Source organism: Brienomyrus brachyistius, chromosome 13 (genome assembly GCF_023856365.1).
Source record: "Brienomyrus brachyistius isolate T26 chromosome 13, BBRACH_0.4, whole genome shotgun sequence".
NCBI classification, from domain to species: domain Eukaryota; kingdom Metazoa; phylum Chordata; class Actinopteri; order Osteoglossiformes; family Mormyridae; genus Brienomyrus; species Brienomyrus brachyistius.
In genome coordinates this window covers 6,028,567-6,050,254 of record NC_064545.1, presented here as the reverse complement: position 1 = coordinate 6,050,254, position 21,688 = coordinate 6,028,567, and the positions used below count along the sequence as shown (strand labels likewise).

At 43.1% G+C, this 21,688-nt stretch overlaps 2 protein-coding genes across 2 annotated transcripts in view; both read left to right on the top strand.

Annotated features, from left to right (window-relative positions):
• The first annotated feature begins 45 nt into the window (after window positions 1-45).
• Window positions 46-3,838, top strand: ppp1r15b (protein phosphatase 1, regulatory subunit 15B). The gene is made up of 3 exons (XM_048971996.1): window positions 46-989; window positions 1,418-2,721; window positions 3,182-3,838. The coding sequence occupies exons 1-3, from the start codon at window positions 824-826 to the stop codon at window positions 3,383-3,385; spliced, it is 1,674 nt and encodes a 557-aa protein (XP_048827953.1). The 5' UTR covers window positions 46-823; the 3' UTR covers window positions 3,386-3,838.
• Window positions 3,839-11,718: 7,880 nt separating this feature from the next.
• Window positions 11,719-21,688, top strand: part of plekha7a (pleckstrin homology domain containing, family A member 7a) — an 88,161-nt gene continuing 78,191 nt past the window's right edge. Inside the window, exons 1-3 of the mRNA XM_048971974.1 lie at window positions 11,719-11,974; window positions 12,090-12,166; window positions 12,310-12,367. Coding sequence (XP_048827931.1) covers window positions 11,892-11,974; window positions 12,090-12,166; window positions 12,310-12,367 — 218 coding nt within the window. The 5' untranslated portion in view covers window positions 11,719-11,891. The remainder of the gene's footprint in view (window positions 11,975-12,089; window positions 12,167-12,309; window positions 12,368-21,688) is intronic.

Below are 21,688 nucleotides of genomic sequence, written 5' to 3'. Positions count from 1 at the left end.
TAATTTCCTAAAGAATGTAAACATTATCCAGCACTCTGTTTGCTCGCTTGCTGAGTACCACTGGTGATCAGGCGTGAACCTGTTTACTGTTGGGCGGTGCAAGAGCCGTGTTTCTGTCACTGTCCTATGTGCTATATTTAAAACTGTAATTGTACTGCGATTTTTTTTTTTGTTTTGTTGCAGTGGGCAGAACAGTTCAATTTTACACTTAAATCGTTCTGTTCCTCAGGTTTTGCGAATGCCACATTTTTACGAATTGCATTTATTGCAATTTCATCACGTCTGACTGTCTTAAAGATCGGTGTTTAACATTAGGTCTGCAGTTACACTCGTCAGTCTTATCAGAAGCTCCGGACCAGATATCGCTCGGGAGTCCCGGGGCGTCGAACTTTCCTCCGACGCTTCTTGTAGTTTCCAGCGCAGTTTACGGGTAATCGGACACGACACGGATAAAGGGAAGGGGTGTTGCTTAATGGGGGAGGGAGGCGGTGGCACAAGAGTGACAGCGCGATTCTCTAACCGCGCCTGCGTTACCAGTTGAACCAAACACAGAGATAAAAGGGGTGGTACGCCCGGGTGCTCACGTTAGTCATTTCCAGGGGAGGAACGACCGCGGCTGCCTTTGTAGACGAAAAGAAAGTGAAAACCGTTACTTTGTCTCGAAATTTTTACCGGCGAACAATAACATTTATTCGACTGGATCTGAATCATGAAGGCAGTGTACGACCTCACACAAGTAATCTGGAAGAAAAACAACGCACTTTCTCAAAACGTTAATAACCAGAATTGCTGGTGAATTTATTGGTGCTCTGTGTCGCTGAAAATGGAAACTATTGTGGGTCCTGGGAAGGAGAGAGCGGACGGGGCCGCCGTGCAGCGATCGGGGGACGCGGCGATGTTGATCCTGCCCTGGACGAAGCAGATACTTTGTGTCGTTTGGGATCATTTGCGCTTTCTCGTTCATGTTATTTACTACAGCTTCCTAGCAGGTGAGGAGATACTTTCTCTTTTGCTGTGGTGCTTTAAGATTCTGATCTCTGCTGTTACTAACTGAAGAATTTCCTGGAATGGAAATGCTACGACCGAGCGGGGGGGGGGGGGTTGTCACTTTCGGATTCACTCTTAAGTTATTTTTGGCCGCTTACATACGATATGTTTGCATATTGGCGCAACAGGCAGGCTAAAATATACTCTCATTTGATAGAAAAAAAGCATAATTTAAATTATGCGTATTCCATTCAGCGAGTACCGACAGTAAAATATGTGAAACATGATGGGAAAAGTACGATTAGGCGATTAATCGTGCACTTGACAGTTTTCCAGCACCTGCTTTTGTTAATTCCAAAATGTGGATAAATTAACAATTTTGTGCTGCCAATCGTAGCCGTTTTGTTAATGTTTGAATGCTCTTTCGCAGTCTTCCAGATGTTCAGACTGGAGGTACACTTGAGGATCACGGATGAGACGGGCCGTCACGTCCAGCACATGAGCACGTCTGACGGGCCGGCTGAATCCTTCATCCTCTCTTCTTTGTTTGATGGGACAAACATGCTGTCCAAGTGTGGCGTGGACACGTATGCGGGAGGCTCACACGCCGCGCTGCTCTCTGGCCTGCGGCCAGAGGACCTGTGCTGCAGTTTGGTGGACGATTTTGTCTTGCGTGCTACTGAATGCTTCTCCGAGTCTGATGAAGATATGTGCTTGGGGCATCACCCTAGCTGGCATCCAAATAACAATGCTGACTGGGACATACATGTGGCTGAAGACTTAAATGGCACAGCTGACATGTGCTGTAACTACAACACACCTGTGGAGGTATTTGACGCAGCACCTGAGTCCGAGTGCACTAAAGACCTGGAGGAAACTTCATGGGATGACGATTATGATGATGAGGATGACGATGAGTCCAACCTTCAGCAGAACGAGGCAATGTGGGAGTCTTTTACAAAATGTAACGATCCTTACAATCCCTTAAGTTTCTCTGCTTGTATGTCTACCTTCTCCAAGAAGGAATACACACATGAGACAGCAGAACGTAGAAATGGGAAGAACCCCAATTCTACCCAAAAAGAGGAAACTCTACAAAAGACATATCAGGACACCGGCCACGTCTGTTCAGACAGCGAGAGCGGTTGGGACAGTTCCTGCGAGTCAGCAGCCGAGGAGGACGAGGACAGCCAGAAGATCTGGGATTCATTCACCCATCCTGAAGACCCTTACAACCCCCTGCACTTCACGGCCTGCACCTCCAGCTCCCAGAGAGCTTGTTCAGGCGGTGTCAGTCATGGGGAGGAGACACCCAGTGTTGCAGCTCATGATGATGATGATGATGATGATGAGTTAGATGGATTGGGACAGGATGACCACATGGGAGGTAGTGAAAGTGATGAAGCCCATTTCTCAGAAGAGGATGAGCTGTGGAACTCATTCTCCCCGGGTGACGATCCTTACCACCCTCTTCACTTCCGGGCTTGTCTCCGGAGCTCCCCGCCAGCACATGGCATGGCACGCCTTGGCCCCCAGCTCACAGACACGACCACCCAACCAGAAGGTTTACAGAAGGCCTGCATGACAAAGCCACGTTTGCCAAATAGACACTTTAAGCACTGCTGCTCCCAGAGGTCCTGGGACAGTCCAAAGACTGTCCCCTGGACGAAGAGAAGGCTGACTAGCGGGTTTTCAGCAGAGCCTCAGAAAAAGGACAAACCACAGATAAAAAAGGTTAATATGCTTGCTATATTTTATGCATATTTATACCCAAAGTAAATTTACGCAGAATTAACTACCTTCCAAATCAGTGTATCCTGTAAGTGTACTAGCAAAGACCCTGCCCTGAAAATAGTTTTAGTTTATTTCTGTCTGTGTTTCATGTTTTCCCCCAAAATAACTGCAGTGCTGTACGGCTGTGATGTGTAACAGCTAAATATTACTGGACAGTGACTTAGTGACATGTGACCTGTGATTCAGGGCGAAATCACATGCCAATGACAGTATCGTAATGTTCCCTTGTCATATAGTGGTTATCTTCGGCATTGTAGTTTCTCAATATGCCCTGGGAGATTTATCATAGTATAAGCACGTGGAACCAGAATGGTTGGCAGCTTTACAGAGAGATGAGATCAGATTTATTTTCTTGTGAGTAAGTATGTATTGACATTGGTCTGTCCACCCCCTGTTGCAGGTGAGGTTCTCACCCGTCATCCATGTCCACGTCATGCGGGCCTGGTCCTCTGCCCTCCAGGCGTCCAGGAAGGGACAGTGGGAAGAAATGGCCCGCGACCGGGATCGTTTCCAGCGGCGGATTGCGGAGGCGGAGCAGGCCATTGGTTACTGCCTGAGTGCTTCACACAGGGAAAAGATTCTGGCTCGTATACAGGACACCTGACAGCACCTACCCCGCCCCCCCATCACAAACTCTAAAGTAGAATTTTTAAATTTCTTTACAAGCATTTAGACACTGCAGATATTCACTTTCGTCTCTTTGTCTTGGTCAGCTGAATCAGCTGGGTTGAGTCTTATTTAAACGCTCAAGAGATTCTTTGTTATTTATTTACTGTTCTGTTGTTGTCAGTACGGGGCTCATGCACTGATTTTTTTAAATTTATCTGTTGATATGTAAATATGGTTGACTTTTATATGCCTTACAGATCCACCAGTGTCTATGTCAGCATATTAATATGCCTTTATTTTGCAATCTTTTAAACACAAATATTTTTGCAATTCTTTGTTTCAGTATAAAGACATGGTTTATGGATTATAGTTTGGAGAGCTTTGACACTGATTTGAGGAACAACCACTTTTCTATTGTTAATAAAAGCTGTTGCTCTTTTCATTTCTGTATTCTCAAGATAATCCATTAACTGAAGCGTATGATTTTTTTTTTGGTGCTGAAAATTATTGGTTGATTTGTACCCATAGGAAAACACAGTGCAAATACTGATGAAATATGACACCTGTTACAGCCAGTCAGTTTCCCCCAGGATTCATTTTACCTGAGGAAGCACATGTCTGGCCTTAAGTCACTGGATTGCATGGTGATGAGTCTGGGGCTGTTTATCCTCCTTGGGGTCGTGGGGAGGGAGTGATGTTTCATGGTCAAAGTACATGTCTAGCGATTGTGTTCCTTATTGAGCAGTGAGAAAGACCCAAAGTCCAGTCCTGTTCCGCTGCTTGGTTCTGAGTCATTCCTTATTATTGTCCCTACGGATCGTTGGTCAACACATGTTGGCACTTTGTCTTCTGAGATGGAATACTTCATGGAGTATGAGTGATTGAACACCTGAGGGCTTCACTTGAGATTGACTGATTTGATTTTATGTTCGGTCCAGTTTGGTGGAACTGTTTTTGATGAGGACTGTGTTAGAGGTGACTTGTTCACTGTCTGGTGCCGCAAGAAAAAAGTCCTCCTTCATGGGTGACTGGTTCACTTCAGCGGTCACTTTGTTAGCCGTCCACACCCCCCCCCCATGAAAGGTTTCCAAAGAGCATCTGCTCACGCCCGTGATGGTCCCTCCATCCGTGTGACGTCATGCATGGGCAAGGGTTAAAAAACAAGGCATGATGAAATGTTCTCTTCGGAGGAGAAATCAATTAGCATCCGACCCCCCCCCCCCGCCTCCCCTTCCCTGGAGACGCCTGATGATGTGTAAGCAGCATTGCGCAAATCCTGGCAAGCGTTGAATGGAGTTGCCATCGCATGGGTGAGGTGTTATGTCGGGGGTGGGAGATTCCACGCTGTGTCCCTGTGCACCTGCTGTTTCGAGAGCGAACTGATGATGAACTGAATGATGGATGGATGACTTGTATTGAAACACAAAAGGTTGCTATTGGTTGCCATTACCCAGGCTCACCAAAACAAGCCTTGCATTTCCTGCTTATGTGAGTATTATCAGGAAAGGAATATAGGCTTTCGGAGAAAATTGTAGATGCGACATTGTGGCGAGATAAAGATGACTTGATTTGTCATTCACGTAATCCCTCCCGCTTCCTGGAGTGCGTTGACACGGTGCGTTGAGAGTGACTATCAGGCAGAGAGGTGCTACGTTACTTTCTGTCCTAGCAGGAGGGCCCGGCCCCAGCAGCCCTGGTCTCCAGGCAACGCAGCGTGGTAGTGAAAGGATTACTGGTGATTGCATGCAGCGGGGCTAGTCAGGTGCGCCGCAGATGGGGGAGTCCGGGGCAAGTGCGCGGTCTCGCGTGGGGCAATTATCCAGGCCCCGCCGCGTGATGCAATCGGGGAGCTGGTATTGTGTCTGCGGTACGGGAGGTGCCTCTGTCTCCACCCGCGCTAGCGGCAACAGATTTGCCCCTGCAGGTCAGAGACAGCAAGCGGTCTCCTTGAAAGGCTTCAGTCCTGCTGATGCAATAAAGCCACAAAAACAGTAAACACACGACGCCTGGTACAGCTGCGGTTTCAAAATCACGAGGCCCGATCACATATCATGTCTGACCTGTAATATTACATTAGAGAATATTACAGGTCACACACCACTGGTTTGAGCCATAATGCTCTTCACCTCCCGACCACCTGCCAGGTGTTGTTATCTAAGTGAAAACAGTAGCGGAAATAATAGTAGAATGTTTCCCGTGATTGAAGTTAAAGTGGCTCGCTTTTTAAATTCAGGTACAAACCATGAGTTCACAGCGGTAAAGCAAAAAGGTAATTTACCTTAACAGGAATCTTAATGTCACTGTAACAGCTGGGTAGATATTGGAAAATGTCATCCCAGTATTTAGGCATGCTTTTTGGTGCATAAAAATAAGTTATTAAATATAATAAGTACTATAACTAATATAATGAAATTCAGTGCAAGCAACATTTTCATTTAAAGGGTTAGAAATAGTGCAGTAAGGTTTTAATATTTTATTTAAAAACATTAATTATATCACAAGTTCACAACACAGGAGAGCATGTTTGTCGCTCACAATTCACCAGGTAAGCGTCAAACTTAGAATTTGCAATTGACTATTTAAACCACAAGAGGTCAGTATTTGCCTGATATTGCAGATTGTTTGCATAACTTGTTGCTTGAATAAAGAAAACTCGTTTAACTATTTGTTTTGTAAAACTGATATTTGAAAATAATAACAAGAGTCTTATTTTTCGACTCATGAGTAATGTCACTCATCTTAAAGCTGAACAACGTCATCGTACAGCCCTCTGCTTTGTTGCCGTATGGCTGCCATGGAAACCAAGCCGATTTTATCTATTAAGCGCAGGAATCGGATCGCGCCACAAAGTCAGTCGATAGGTTTCACACAGTAAAAAATACATTGTTGCGCAGAATAATTTTTTCAAGACATATGATACTGTGAAATAGGTCTTTTATTTCCCTTCGCTTAAATTATGCAGAGCAAGTAAGAAAGGCAGCGCTAATTATGCAGAACCAGTAAGAAAGCCGGAGCTGCCAATAGGAATCTGGATCAGTCTGCAAACTGGAAGAACAGGTTTTATAAGGAGGAGTCTAGACTGTTCTGAGCCACGTGAAGGCCAGTGATTTGGATGTGTTTGTCTCGGGCTGTGCAGGGAGGCTCATTCCTGGGTAAAATAGTGATAAAAAGGGTCAGGGCAGAATTTCTTAAGGGCCACATGGCGATGTTTGACATGATGAACGGTGATTATTCAGCGCTTGTGTACATATTGGTTTTTGCGTCATTTCGTACGGGACAGATAGAGATTGTGACAATATGCGTACTGCAGATAATAAAGTAGTTTTTCCAGTCATAAATCTATATTCTCCTTTCTTAAGCTTGTTGGTAAGTTTGTAATTAAGCAAAAATAGGATTTAGTGTCACCCGTTTAGAGAGGAGAATATAGTATCTTCCAGAACCTTGTTGTCCCCATTATTTACTCCGAGTTTACACAACATGTAATACAGGTTCAATGGGAGTGAGTATGTGTGAGAAGAAGGGTATAACTTTAGGTTGAGCACTGGGGGGGTTGAGGTGGTTGTATTGACCGGCTTTCAGTATTGGGGGGGGGCTTGCTGGGGGGGGGGGGGTGCATGGGACAGTCACACACAAAAAAAAAGTTGTGACAATTACACAATTGGTGTTTTATCACTTATTTGCATGTCAGGTCAATGATACCAGGGGCAGGGGGGGGGGCATTCAAGCTGGAACCACCAACCATCACCGAGCAAAATGATAGGTAGGAATTCGGCAAGGCCCCACATGTTTATGTCATTTGGCTGCACGATCTGCAGTGCAGGTAGGTCAGTCAGCAGCACCAGATTCGGTGGACCTGCCTGTGTTACTCCTACCCTCCCGCTCCGCACTGAAGGTCATCCTGCCGGCCTGCTGTTTACTTTTGCCTGATAAGATGGTACGGGGATTACGGCTTCGATCGGTCTGATCTTTAAACGTTTTGCTCTGTGACACTCTGTGCCCATGACAGGGGAATTTGACATACCAGCAAAATAAAGTGCTTACGGTCCTACTGCTTCCAAACACAAGCTGTGATTGGCAACAAATTTATATGCATATTTATATGTAGCAGGGGATGAATTAAACTGTTGTTATGTGACTGTGAGTCACTACATTTGAGCCTGAGTGGCTCATTGGATAATCCATTGACCTCTCATCCTTAGGATTGGCTTACTCTGTGTGTGTCTATATGTGTGTCGCGTGTTCCCTGCAACGTACTGCTGTCCTGCCCAGGGCCTACCCCCCTCTTCCTGGGACAGGCTCCAGGCCATTGATTCTCATGGATGGATGGATGGATGCGTAGGTGGATGGATGGATCATCCTAAATTCATACAATATAGATTATATTTGAGAAACTGTTTTTTTTTGGAATGCTATTTAATCAATAGCATGCTCCAGTAATTTAAAGCACCCCCCCCCCCCAAAATAAGCCTACAATTCTTTTCCCTTTTTCTGTTGGATTACAGATCTCTAGCCCTTATGAATATACTGTAACACACACACATAAAGAATAATGGACCGCATGCTTCGGTTGACCTACTAAGGGCATGTGCTGTAAAAGTAAAGAAAACGATCAGGGTACGGCCACTGCAGAAAGTCCTTCGCTCACGCAAATCAGCTTCTAAGAGGGAAACGGAAAATCTGAATGGCTTGAATATTATAATGACGCTGGTCTAAGACTATGGCGTGAAAAGGTAATACACGCAGTAAATTCATTGTCCGGAAAGGCTTCGGTCTAAAGTTCAGCACATTGCAAAATGATAAATAAGGGGGTGGGTTTATGTATACAGAGACGATAAGCGTAGCAGGTCATGGGGAGCTACCATGCAGCGTGATGTCAAACGCATCCAGCGCTGTGCTATTGTAACAGCTACATTAATACCGCGGCTCCATCTGCGTAGCGTATCTGAAATTGAGCTGCATCTGGTTTATAAGTGATTCTTTGGTGCTGCGTTTCAGTGCAGAGAGCCCGCTGTCGGTTTGTCAGAGGGGGTAGTGGGGGGCAGGGGTAGGGGTGGGGTGCCCTGGGGGGTCTGCTCCATGTGTTCAGCCAAGCATCCCTTAGACCACGCATTGCTCAGATCCAGCTGTGCGTTAATTGGCATCACAATAAATAAGACATAATAAAAGGTCAGAGGAAGCCGCCTGTTTCCGCTTCTACTGAGGATGAAGTAAGAAAAAATACGATAATTGGGGTTTCGTCGTTGTCGCGAGATTTGCCGCATGGTGGTACATACTGTATGTTCACCTTGTTTCCTAGTTTTTCAATGGAAAAAACCAGGAACTGGAAGAATAGAAAAACAAATATAAATTTTCCTGTAAATGCATTATGATGTCTTAAGCTATTCATTACTCTTGAACAACCACTGTGTGCACATAAAGGAAAATGAATTACTTACCTAAAATAAATCAAGCACCTATGGGAGCCACTGGTAACCCATCAGCTTGTCCCAATATTAGCGTCACGCCAAAGACTGCAAACAATTTGCTTCCAGGTTCCTAAGAGCTGAGCTCAGGACAGCTAATGTTTGTTCCTTTTACCTACAGAAGATCGGGTTTGATGGCATACATGCACACCATATGGACAAAAGTATTGGGACACACCTCTTAATCGTTGAATTCAGGCATTACATTCAGACCCATTGTCGCAGGTGTATGAAACCAAGCATCTAGCCAGGCAGTCAGGTTTACAAACATCTGTGAAAGAATGTGTCCTTCTGAAGAGTCCACTGAATACAAGCATGATAAGATGAGTTTGGCGTAGAAGAACTTGAGTGGCCTGTGCAGAGCCCTGACCTCAAACCCATCTGATACCTTTGAGATGAACTAGAACAGAGGTTGCGAGCCAGGCCTTCACGTCCACCATCAGTGCCTGACCTCACAAATGCTCTTCTGGATGAATGGGCAAAAATTCCCACAGACACACTCCACAATCCTGTGGAAAGGCTTCCCAGAAGAGTGGCAGCAGTTATAGCTGCAAAGGGGGGGACCAACTCCATATTAATGCCAATGGATTTAGAATGGGATGTCATAAAAGTTTCTGTAGGTGTAATGGCCAGGTCTCCAAGTACGTTTGTCCATATAATGTATAGAGAGGAGAGTCCATTTGGCCTGGAAGCTACAGGACGTCCACATCAAAGCTTGGACCCCAGCAGAGCAGCTGCACAAGGCAGAACATTAAAACTGTCTCAGGCTGCACAGGGAGCTACATTCATTTATCTTTTTTCTCCAAAGGGACGAGGAAATCAAATATTAATGGGATGGTTGTGTACTTAATATTGATGTCTCTTTGAAGAGCAGCCCACTCGGAGCACGGCCCCATACCGTGAATAACAAATATACTAATAACCCTATTACAATAATGACATCGACCATCAGCCTGTCCAGATAATGAACATTGATGCAATTCGACTGTACTGAAATTATTTGGCTCACTTCACATGGCTGCTGTAAAATCGTCCCAATCCAATGCAATCGCCCTTTACTACACCGAAGTTTTTGTGGGGTCCAAAGTGCTGTCTTACAAAATCTAGAAGACAATTAAAGAAAGATACTTCCACAATGCATTAAAGCTGACATATAGTAGATGGGTAAGTATGATATTTTCTTGGCAGCCCATTATACCGGTCTTTCTTAAAGGCACTGACTTTCAGACAAAGGTCACCCCACTACCTGAACAGTTTCATGCTCTCTTTGTGTACAAATACCACACAGTTAAACAGTGGGCTGTCTGTTAACTGTGAAACCTACTTTTTGTCGTTGTTTTTTACATGTGCTTTGCATTTTTAATTCTCCTAGGCACTGTGGCCATAAGGGCCGTTATTAGTCTGGGATCTCGTTTTGTTTTATTGAAGCGTACACCATTAGAAAAGCCAGGCTGTTAATTGTGACTCATCCTCTTATTTCAGGATCATATATATCCAGCGACGACTGACCTGAGTCCTTAGGGCTCATGCCCGTCTTGGTCTCTGTTGGCTTATTCAACGAGTCCAGCCTTGCGAAATGTTCAAAAAGCACATGGAAAAAAAAACAAACAAACAAAAAAACAATTAAGGCGGTTAAGGCGGTAGAGTGAGATCACGTGACGTAGAGGGACGGGATGCGTGTAGGAACGCCACACCTCACTGTCACATGATGCCACAGATATGCTGTTTATTTTTCTCTTTGTCAGGTTTTAAGTAGGTGGTCTAGTGAGACAGAGCAGTGACATGCAGGAGAGACGTGGACACCGGTACTTGAATGGTTTGACTCACCAGGAGCAGGTTAAGAAGAAGGCATGACTGACACCATCTTCCCCATACAGATATGTCTAGTGAATTACCTCAGACTCAGCCTAAAATTTAGCAATAAGAATTCTGCATGAAATACTTGACTAACCAGTTAATTAAGAAATTAGATCCTCGAAGTAATAAACGATGTCATCGGATGACATTATAATAGCATTTTAACAGTTTCATATCTGACTGCTTCCTGCAGTCCTGATAAAGTTTAAATGTGTTTTCCAACAAATACTCAATATGAAGCACCTTGGTCATAACTTAGTTGTAGTATCTTTCAAAACGCCATTTGGTTTCTAAACGGGAAAGCATAACTTTTCGTATGGGTTTTGACATCTCAAATCAAACTGCATAATATCACTACTTTCCAAGAATTTGCCTTAAAATTGAAATACATAATCCAACCAATTGCACTATTGCTGTAAATTAATTTCTGTTGATTTTTGTTTGAAATACACCCGTATTTTATTTTAACTTTAAGCATATAAAGTGAGTCTTCATGCTGTAGTTCCGAAGGCTCTGGATGCATCCAGCTGAAGAAGGCGATCTCCCAATGCCTGACACTGGGCAAACTACCGTCCCTCCTGGTTAATGCCGATATACGATTATTTTTTATATTTCCATTCATCCACAGCTGCTTACTTTTAACGCATCGTTTCCTTTTACGAAAGCTGAGAGGTGTGTGTGTGTGTAAAGAAACTTCTCAGGAAAGGGGACATTCCAGGTGTTCAGTCACCTGCAGCAATTCTTTAATAATAAATCGGGCCACTGTGTTGCGCTTCATATGCTTTCGGTTCAGCAGAAACATTAGACAGAACCTCTTCTTGGGGCTGACAACTTTGGTCAGGTGGTTGTCATGAGATTTTCAATTCGAGACAAGTCTGCACACACATTTACATGTATGTAAGAGTTTTATTACCTCGTGATGGCTGTTGGGTTTGCAAACTACCCCAATGCTTTTGATGTAGCTAATTTCATGTTTATAATGGAATAATATATATTTGCTGTAAGATTTCTTGCGCGAGCGTGAGAGTTGGCAGCTTTGTCTTTTGCGGTATATTCTTCGTCTTTCCTGTCGGCTAACGACATGATGTCATCCCCTTTAACGCGGGATTGCCCTTGTGGTGGTGGTTGGATCTGTTGAATGCCCCCGGAGCGCAGCATGAAATAGGGCTTCAAATCAGGATCATGGCGGCTCCGCTCGGCCGGGACGCGCTGCCTGCATTTTGGTCTTACGGGGTCTGCAAAGATGGCCGGGTCTTTTTTATCAAGTGAGTATCTTGTTGATGAGTTGCTGGTGTGCCGGCCGGTCATGCTTCTTTGGGTACTTTTAGTTAAGTTTCTTGCTTCGGTAGCAGGTGTTCTGCATTGTTTTGCTTTTTCCAGTGATGAAACTCATCGCACCACTTGGCTCCATCCCCGAACTGGTGAACCTGTCAACTCCGGACACATGATGCGATCAGGTATCCCCGATTAACACACGTGCACCTGCAGCTTAATGAAATCTGCAGTTTCTTCCCTCCAGTTTTCTCCCTTTCGCTCATGATTACTTACGTACTAATACAATACACGTGGATACTTTCGCTGATTGACTTTCCCATTACAGATCTCCCGAGAGGATGGGAAGAAGGATTCACAGACCAGGGGGCCAGCTACTTCATCAAGTAATTAACTCTTTCTTTTATTAATGTTTTACATGGTGATACTATACCAGTTAAGCGGGGACGCTCACATTCCTCCAGTTGTCATTTATCTCTGGTCTAAATATGGCTCAGACTGGTTAGTCTTCGGTAAACTCTATTAACACGAAGGGCTGTAATAAATACTGGCATTAAGGTAGATCGTGATCCAGAGAAAGAGTTATTATAAACTATAGTTAATATTTTAGAGTTTAAAGATATTTTCGAGTTTTTTTCTGCCAGTTAAGTGTCACTTGCATAAAGTTTGTGGAGTTAAAGCTGGTCGTGGTTCGTCGTGTCGCACGAAAGCAGTAGGAGCCGATGCGCTGTAGTAGTTATGCTGGGTGATTCTCCCACTCGGATAACGATATGGGAACTGGGGGATTACATCTGTTTCATATGGAAAACAGAATGAATGTGTTACATTTTTTAATTATTCCCCGATTACTTAGCCTCTGTCTCTGATACGTTTATTCCTTACCGGTCTCTTGAACGGTCATTTGTACGGTTCAGGATATAGTTTCGGAGGTTTGAGGATTTTTAAATCACTAGATTAAGGTTAGTAAGTAGACATTTCTTTGCTTGCATTTTTATGGGGATGGCTAATTGACCACGGTCTGACCCCCTCTTCCTTGCACAATGCAGGAAGCTTAATCTGGATAAACCACATTCCCTCTGTTACAGACCGGAGGTTTCTTGTAGACCACCACCTGTTATAGGTCCGTGCACAGAGAAGGCAATAGCTACACTGCTGTTTTGTTGTGTATATTATTTTGTTTGGTAGTCTGACATATTTTTCCCAAGATTTATTGAATGGGTAAAAAAGGTTAATCTGTTATGCATATAGACTATTATATTTAGTAAAACAAACTGCACTTCAAGGTATACGGCTTAACACCAGTTAATAATAAGGCATTGTGTTATTTAATCATACTGACACAGTACATACATTCATTAAGACAAACTCATTTCTGTAATCGACATTCCTGAGAAATCAGTAACTAGATGGTGCCTGTAGCATATTTAAAATCATTGTAAAAACACCCCTGGCCCCAAAAAATCAAAATGTACTTTTAAGAATTCCTTGACATGTTCTGTTTTACTTCTCATTGGGGTGTGAAAACGGAGATAGAGGGAGATCACGCTGTCAAACACACCGTCTATGCTGTCGGGCGAACTGTAATGTGTGATGGTGGAGCAGAGGTCAAGAGCAGAGTGATTCCGAGTCTAAAAGTGGCTCAGGACTCTGAACCAGCAATCCTGCTGCACCATGAGTGTAGTGCTTATAACATTGTTCACAAGGTGTATTTAAGGCATGTGTCTGATGTGTTTCTCTGACTTTTACTCTGAGGAATGTACAGTTTCTTCCAGGCTCTACAAAAAACGCTGTTCAAATGCTTTATGTTATAATTTTTTTTTCTAATGTCAGGTTTAATATTCAGAATGTAGTTTGTGGCGTTTGTGTGACTTCTGTTGTTTTATTGCCGCCTTAAATCCTTTTTCTGAATAAAAATGATCTTAAAAAAAATAGTGCAGTATTTGCAGATTATACTCCAGGGCAAAAGCATATAGTCAGTGCAGTTTTTGTTGCCGAATGCTGGAATGTTTATATCATAGCCTATGAACATAGTGCGTCTCCAACACCAAATATTTAAACTGTTAGTTGATAATTGTGACATCAATGGTCCCCAAGGGGAGCCTTATGGCTTTGCTAATTTTTTGATTATGAGGGGTAGCACTGTAGTGCAGTGGTTAGCACTGTTGTCTCACACCTCTTGGACCAGGGATTGAGGCTCTGCCATGGCTTCATGTGTGTGGAGTTTGTGTGTGTGTGAGTGTGCCCTGCGATGGGTTGGTGCCCCATCTTGGGTTGTTCTGTGCCCTGCGCCTGTAGCCTGCAGGATATGCTCCAGACCCACCCGCGACCCAGAACAGGACATGTGGTAACAGAAAATCGGTGGATGATGTTACTGTAATAGTAAAAGTGCTTTCTGCTGAAGAGACCTAGTGTGACATTTTAAATCGCTTCCTTTCCTTGTAATGCTCTTTTTCATAAATAGTGGTAATGTGTGGAAGTGGGGTGTACTTATTTGACAGGAAGTAGACAGTCAGATAAGGAACAATATGGCAATTTTTCCAAAAGTTGTTGTTTTCTTCATTATTAGGTAAATTCATGTGTGCGCAGACAGTTGTTTTCTAAAGCAAAGTAGCCCTTTTGGTTTCATACATTTTGTCATATGTGTTGCAAGAGCGTGAGCAGCCATTTCCTGATGATATAATCCTGTCATATTAAAGTGTTCAGTTTGTTATAATGAGATGAATTTATAGTGTTTCTCTTTAGTTTCTACTGCCTGGTTCCCTTACTGTTCTTGGTGTATATATGTGTGTGTGTATATATATATATATATATATATATATATATATATATTATATGCGATAATGGCCACATGCTTGCTGAAGATTCTGCTAAATCCCAGTTACTGTTTCTGATTCTTCTGCCTGGAGATGAAAATTTGAAACCACTTATTTTATTAATAAAGGGAATCCAATCAACATGCCTTTGTGTAGAGTTCTATTTTTATAATCACATGAACGGTGGAACTTCAGTGAATTTTCCCATCAGTCGGTTACCTTTATGGTGGCTATATTATGTGTCAGAGATGCATGATATATCAGTTATATATACATATCGGTATTGGCGGATATTTGCTAAAAATCAAGTTATGGACATCGGTCTAACATATCCGTCTTGGCTGGTATTACCGACCGACATTTAAACTTTATCAAACAATTCACCAGAGCTAGACATAGCTACTATTACAATGGAGATGATTGCATTGGAGAAGTTGTTTTCTGGTTTCTGAGCGATTTTATCGGTTCATTCACCAAGTAGGAGAGGGTATCAACTTCCATTGTAAAATAATAAGGTATAACACTGCACCCCCTCGTCTCAGTACTGGGCCGCGAGATGGTTGTATACGGCGCACAACAAGTTTATCAGATCTGGTCCACTTATTTTATTTTTATTGATTTATTTTTTCCACTTCCCACAGAATAAAAAAATGATGAAAGTATGTAACGTCATTCCACTAACTCTGCAAAGCTGAGAAACATTCACCACCAGAGAAACACCCCCCCCCCCCCCCCCCCCCCCCCCCCCCCCCCCGTCTCGGTATTAGTAATACTGATCCAAAATTTATCAGTGAAAATTACACATCGCTGAGCTGCTAATGTCATTTCATACCTCCAGGGGGCCCCTGCTCTCAGGCTCCCAGCTCAGTGATCGTTATGCAAGTCGTTTTAGGTCGATAGCATAATTCTAGGGCTGCAGCTATCGATTATTTTATTAATCGAGTATTCTATCAATTATTCCATTGATTAAATCGAGTAATCGGATAAGAAATACCTTTGTGTTATTAAAGAGCGATCGTAACTATTCTTAAAATGAATAACTCATGTGTTTTCGTTTTAGGAACATTTTTAATGACTGAACTCCATACAACTGACAAAAGAACTAAACCCTCTTAGTGCATTTATGTACATATTTGTTTTGCCTTTTAAAAGAAAACACTTTCTTGAATGCAAAAATAAATAAAATGTCAAAATTACTGAAAAGGTATACATATATCTTAAACTAAGGCATAAATTAAAATGGCCTTTACTCTCTGTGTTCTTGTACATTTATAGGAGGCATAAAAAAGTTCTGACAGGATTGTATCTCCTGGATGAGAGAATGCTGTGTTCATGTATGTGTAAGTGAATGTGAGTGAGAGTCTGTGTTTAAGTGTGTTAGAGAATGAGTGTGTGTGTGTAAGCCTTTAAAGGAGCATATGTGGGGGTTGGAAAATTCAGTGTCTCAGAGTTTCACTGGCCCAAGGCTGTTGGGAAAGGGGGGGGGGGGGTAATTTTGATGTTATATTTCTAATATATTATTTATATTATTATAATTATGCAATATTATTCATATTAATCTGCAGAATAATATTACTAAAGCCTTGAAATAGATCTAGTTGAGTACACCCCATGCTCCCCTTTAGACTCACCCCTGCATGCTGCAGGTATCACTGTGACAAAGTGTGACGTACTGCTGCTGTCAGCCTGCTGCAAGTTGCCAAATTTAAATACTGTGTCGAACTGAGCTAACAGTTTATCTGCAGACAAACAGCTTCTATATTAGCTTGTATAGCTTTACTGTAGCTTTGCTGCTATGGAAGACAAACGGCGGTGGATGAGAGCAGCTGAAAACATCGCTTTTCTTCACCTTTCAGCTTGTAGAACAGCTGGTTTGGTTAAGGACTCTCGCCAACTCTTTACCAGTAAAGGTTTAGTAGCGATTACAAGCACTGCTGTTCTTTTCCGTCACTCCACCCGAGTTCACCATCTCTGTAACGGAACCGTCTTTTTGCTCTTTGCTGTTAGTGTATAGACAGGCTCCAGCTCCATGTTAACTACGACAGCATTATTTTCACTGCTGTTGTGTTATCAGTGTTTTTATTGAGGAAAAATAGGGGCTGCTTGGGCTGAATCTTGTTGTACTTTTTTTATTCACACATGTCCATAAATACTTTTCTTTCGCAGGTCTGTTTTAGCCGCGAATGTGAGTGAAGCCCTCGCGCTTACATTGTATACTGGTTCCGCTCTGTGGACTGGACGCATAGACTGAGTGTTTTCTGTTGAGATGTTGAATCATTGATGTGGTGCTATTGTGGTAAGCTAATTCAGTTTTATAATGGTAACACTGTACAGTACTTTCGCTTTTCTTTTGTTTGAAATGGTCCCAAACTTTACACATTTTTCGCCTTTTCTCTGACTTTCCTCGCTATTTCCCCTGTATTCCTCCATCGCGCCCTCAAATCAAACCCGCTACACGTAATGCAGCGTAAGCACACTGTGCGACAATAATAATCCACCGAGTGACACAGGGTGATCACTAAGCAGTACATAGTCGTGCGGATTACACGAAGCATCGAAGCAAAGAATTAGCATGGGGGATTTTTGTAATCGAGTTATTCGAGTTACTCGATGAATCGTTGTAGCCCTACATACATCTGTTCATATCTTTCATCTCGGAGAACACAGCTCTCGTATTCGAGTTTTTTAATTTATGTGGAGTTAGGGTCTGATCAAGCCTTTCTTGACACTTCTAGCTTGTCTTTTTCTAACAGGTGACTCATCTCATAACCCGCTACATGAGAGGACCAGGGTGAACGTGCTTCACACAGAATGTTCAGACAGTGGTTTTTTTTTATACGTACCAGTCACTTTCCCTTTATTTCATAAACTGCAGATTTTTTATTCTTGTTAAGCGTTCGAAAGTTCAGTGAACAACTATAAATGAAAATATAATTAAAACAAAACAAATTTCCTTTAAAACAGGGAAAGAGTATGTAACAGTGCATGTCTGACATCCTATTAACTGGTTGTGTGGTGATGGCAGAGTTAAATTATAGGCTGTCCTTTAACTTTAAATGCACTAATTAAGGGTTTCATCCCATGAAACAGCAGTAATGTTCCTTGTAGAATGCATGTTTTGCTTTTATAACTGCTAGAGGAGGTTACTTTGTTGAATCAAAGACATGACATTCTCTTGTTAAGAAAGGTACTCGGGGTGAACATTCTGTAAATGTATTTGTTGGCAAAGAACAATTAGTGTATTTTTAGTAAATGTCAAGTGAGTAACATGCAAATGTAGTAAATCTCAGTGTATGCAAAAAACTTTTGACTGGTAGTCTAAATGTACTTTTTTGCAGTGGAGTCGCTAGAAGCAAGGAGTTGTAACTGAATACTGAATTATCGTAGCCTTTAGTCAGGATTTATATGTGCGTGTGCAAACACGCACAAAAAAAACAACCCTGGCCAAATCTCACACTGTCTTTTCACACATAATTCAGGAAATTGATGACAATGGCTTGCAGTGCTGTGGAAACAGTCTAATTGTAATTCTGGTCATGCCTGGCCAGGGGCTGGAATGTCCCTCTGTCCGCCTGACCGCTGGTTCCTGCCGTGGGCAGTGGGAGGGGCTGCGTGCCCGCACACTCGCCTTTGAACTGAGGGGGGGGGGGGGGCACCACAGAGGGTGACCCTCAGTCCTGTCGTGATGTTCACCCTCTCCTGGAATCTTCTGAAAATTCTGGAGTGCCTTACTTGACTCGCAGCGAGGCTCATTCTACTTGCGGCTGGGGCTGCATTTTGGTCACGGGAGTGCAGTGTTTACACAGTCCCGCCAGAGCCGTTCCTTTCAGCCAGCACTGACATTTTGCCGTGGCATTTCCCCACTTGTGTTTGGGGGCGGAGGGCGCTGGTGAGGGAGCAGGGGTTGGGCTGTCAGTGCACTCAGAAAGGGGCAAACTCAGCAAGCGGATGGATTAATTGTTAGAGGTCCATTTGATAGGTTCTCCTGGGTCAGTGCTGAAGAGCCACTACCCGGTCAGTTAGGACTCACTTTTATTGCCAGAACTACTTCAGAGGTACATAAATTTAGCGTTTAGTGAAGCCTTTTTGCACACGACTGTTGTATTGAGCTGTTATTCTTGCACTTGTGCTTTTGCTTTAATGGGTCTGGGCATTGTGGTGTTTTTACCTACAGAACTACCACTGGCTGGATGCTTTTTTTTTTTTAGTAATCGCACAATTTTCTGCCAACTCTAGACACTAGTGAATGAACATGAAAGGAGGGTCGCTGTTTCTGAGATGGTGGAACTATCACATCTGGCGCCAACGCTCACTTCACCTTCAGAATCGCGTAGATCACGCGCCTTTGGCCATTCTAATGCTCAGCCAAACACCAAATGAACTTCTTGACCCTGTTTCCCTGCTGCATACATTGAGTTCAGGGAGGCATGTCAGGGAGGCATGTGGGATGAATAGATGGCCTTCACCGTGTGTAACTCAGCCCGGGTGCCTCGGAAGATGGAGCTCCGTGCCCAGGCCCCTTGAAACCCCGGCTGCCAGCTGGGAGATGATGTGCACAATTGTGAAGTCAATTGTGAAGTCCTTGTATCATGAAGCAGGATAACTCCCTGTCCTGGAGCACACGACCGGCCACATCTGGAATGCTTTTGCGTGGCAGCTCCGATAACATGTATGCAGGAAGGTTTGAACGAGACTTGGGCTCTGTTGCGGTAATATGGTTTACCATGGTATTTTTGTTTTAATTGTTGCATTTTATCATTGCAACCCTACTCCCCACCCCACCAACACCACCAAATATCGGAAAGGCATTGATTTTGAAAATGCAGTCATACCTCGGCTCACAAACTTAACTTGAAAAGTTCGTGACCTGAATCAATTTTTTCCATTTAAAATAATGTAAATGCAAATAATTAGTCCGAACCTCAGAAACACTGAATTTTATCAGTTTTTTTTTTTTAGTTTTTCTGTGACCAAGAATATAGACTTGAACCTTAAAGAGCAAAAAAGGGAAAGAGAGAACATATGTTTACGGAAGGCGGACCAATACACAACTGAGCATACGCTTCTTGGCGGGCTGGTCCTCGAAAGACACCCAAACATGGACCCACAAAAATCCCCCCAAAAAATGAAACAATTAACTTTAAAAGACTAGTCAAAAACAATACAGTAATTAGGAAAATTCGATTATTATTTTTATTTTTTTTTTATTATGTTTGTGTATTCGCAGCCTGAAATGCGGTTCGCGAACTGGTACAAAAAAGTTTAGAACATTTGGTTCATAAGCCGATTTGTTCATGAACAGGACTGCTCGTGGGTCGAGGTACCACTGTACCATTAAAATACTGTATACTGGATGGTATAAAATACCGCTTAAGCCTTTGGATTTTTTTTTTTCTCACCAGTTATCCGTGTCAGAGCAGAGCAGGCCTCTAGGAGGTGGTGATGAGGCTGGCTCATTGAAGGCATGAGTAAGCTCATGTACTGAACTGTAGTATGTGGCATTTCTTGTGGCCTGTGAAACATCACTGGTGGTGAAACGCATTTCCAGTTAATGTAGCCAGCAGAAAATGAATGCTGGCAATACTGAAAAGCCCTCACTGTACACTATCCAGCCTGAATAGCAGTGCAGTGCTGAAGATGAAAGCTAAGCACTTGTGTGTTATGTTAGCCGTTAACCTTTCTTCATAGCCGGTTAAGTTAAATGTTATTTTTTTTTGTCATTTCGTGTCCTGTCAACTCCCAGACGCTTTTAAGGACTTCTTGCAATATATTTTCAACACGTTTTTGCACTCTGCTGTAAGACTTGTGAAATTTTAATCAGTTCCATTTTATTGCATAGGAGTAAGTGTTACAGAATGAGATGGAGAGTCTTTTCTTGCGGTAGGGGGGCGTGGAACGCGGCCCGGACCGAGTCCACAGCCGAAACCTGGCCCCAGGGGCCGATTGGCTGTGCTTGTGCATCTGCGTATTCATGATACCGTCTGGTGATGTGGGCTTCACTTTCATGGTGTTTGTGCGAATTCGAAATCTCGCTGGAAAGTGAGGTGACTGAAGTGGGATCAGAGTAAAACAAACGCTCTGGTCGGCTTTGAAAAGCCACCTCCCTCCCTCTTCCAGGCTTTGAAAGCCCTCAGTGAGGAGATCCCCTGGAATGTATAGTGCTTGGAAAGCAGATGGCTGATATGGATTCAAAGCTAGCCTGCTTGCTCAAGCTTTCTCAAATTACTACACCCCACAATTTCTTTATCTTGTTTGATACCGTCTTCAGGTTTCCGTTCATCGCGAGCTTTCTGAGCTGGCGTCTTGCAGCTGCACATTTTGTGTAATTCCAGTTTTTACACTTTTAAATTCAATTTAAAAATAAAAGCATGTCAGAAACCATAATTTTGCAGAACTGACATTTGTGATGATTAGGGTGGCCTTGCTAATTGTATTACTCAAACACTTTATGATGGTATGATTTGATTTTTTGGAGTATTAGATTATAAGAATGATAAACACATTTTATTGATTTTTGTTTCCGAGTTCGAAATACTTGCCGACATTGCAATTCCATCCACTTCCAAGCAGTAAATCTTCATTATGTGTGACATCACTGCTCACTTTTAATGACAGCGTATCCCTCTGCTAGGTTACAGGAGGGGCGATGGTGCAGTGTGGTTTATGGGGGGGGGGGGGGGGGGTAGGGTATAGCATTTGTCTAACTTCTGTTTCAGTGCTTGATGTTATTCAATCTGTGTTTACCAGTAAGCCCTTCACAAAAGTCTAGGTCTGTTACTAAGTAGTAACGTCTTCAGTCATAAAGGCTTCTGATATGATGGAAACGCAGGCATGATCTGGATGGGTGTTCTGATTATTCGGTAGTTCTGGTCATTGCTTTGCTGAGTCGCATGG

Excerpts from the sequence above, each read along its gene's own strand:
- ppp1r15b (XM_048971996.1), top strand. The coding sequence starts at position 824 with ATGGAAACTATTGTGGGTCCTGGGAAGGAGAGAGCGGACGGGGCCGCC. Across the intron at positions 990-1,417 it reads TTACTACAGCTTCCTAGCAG|TCTTCCAGATGTTCAGACTG; the intron begins GTGAGGAGATAC and ends GCTCTTTCGCAG. Across the intron at positions 2,722-3,181 it reads ACAAACCACAGATAAAAAAG|GTGAGGTTCTCACCCGTCAT; the intron begins GTTAATATGCTT and ends CCCCTGTTGCAG.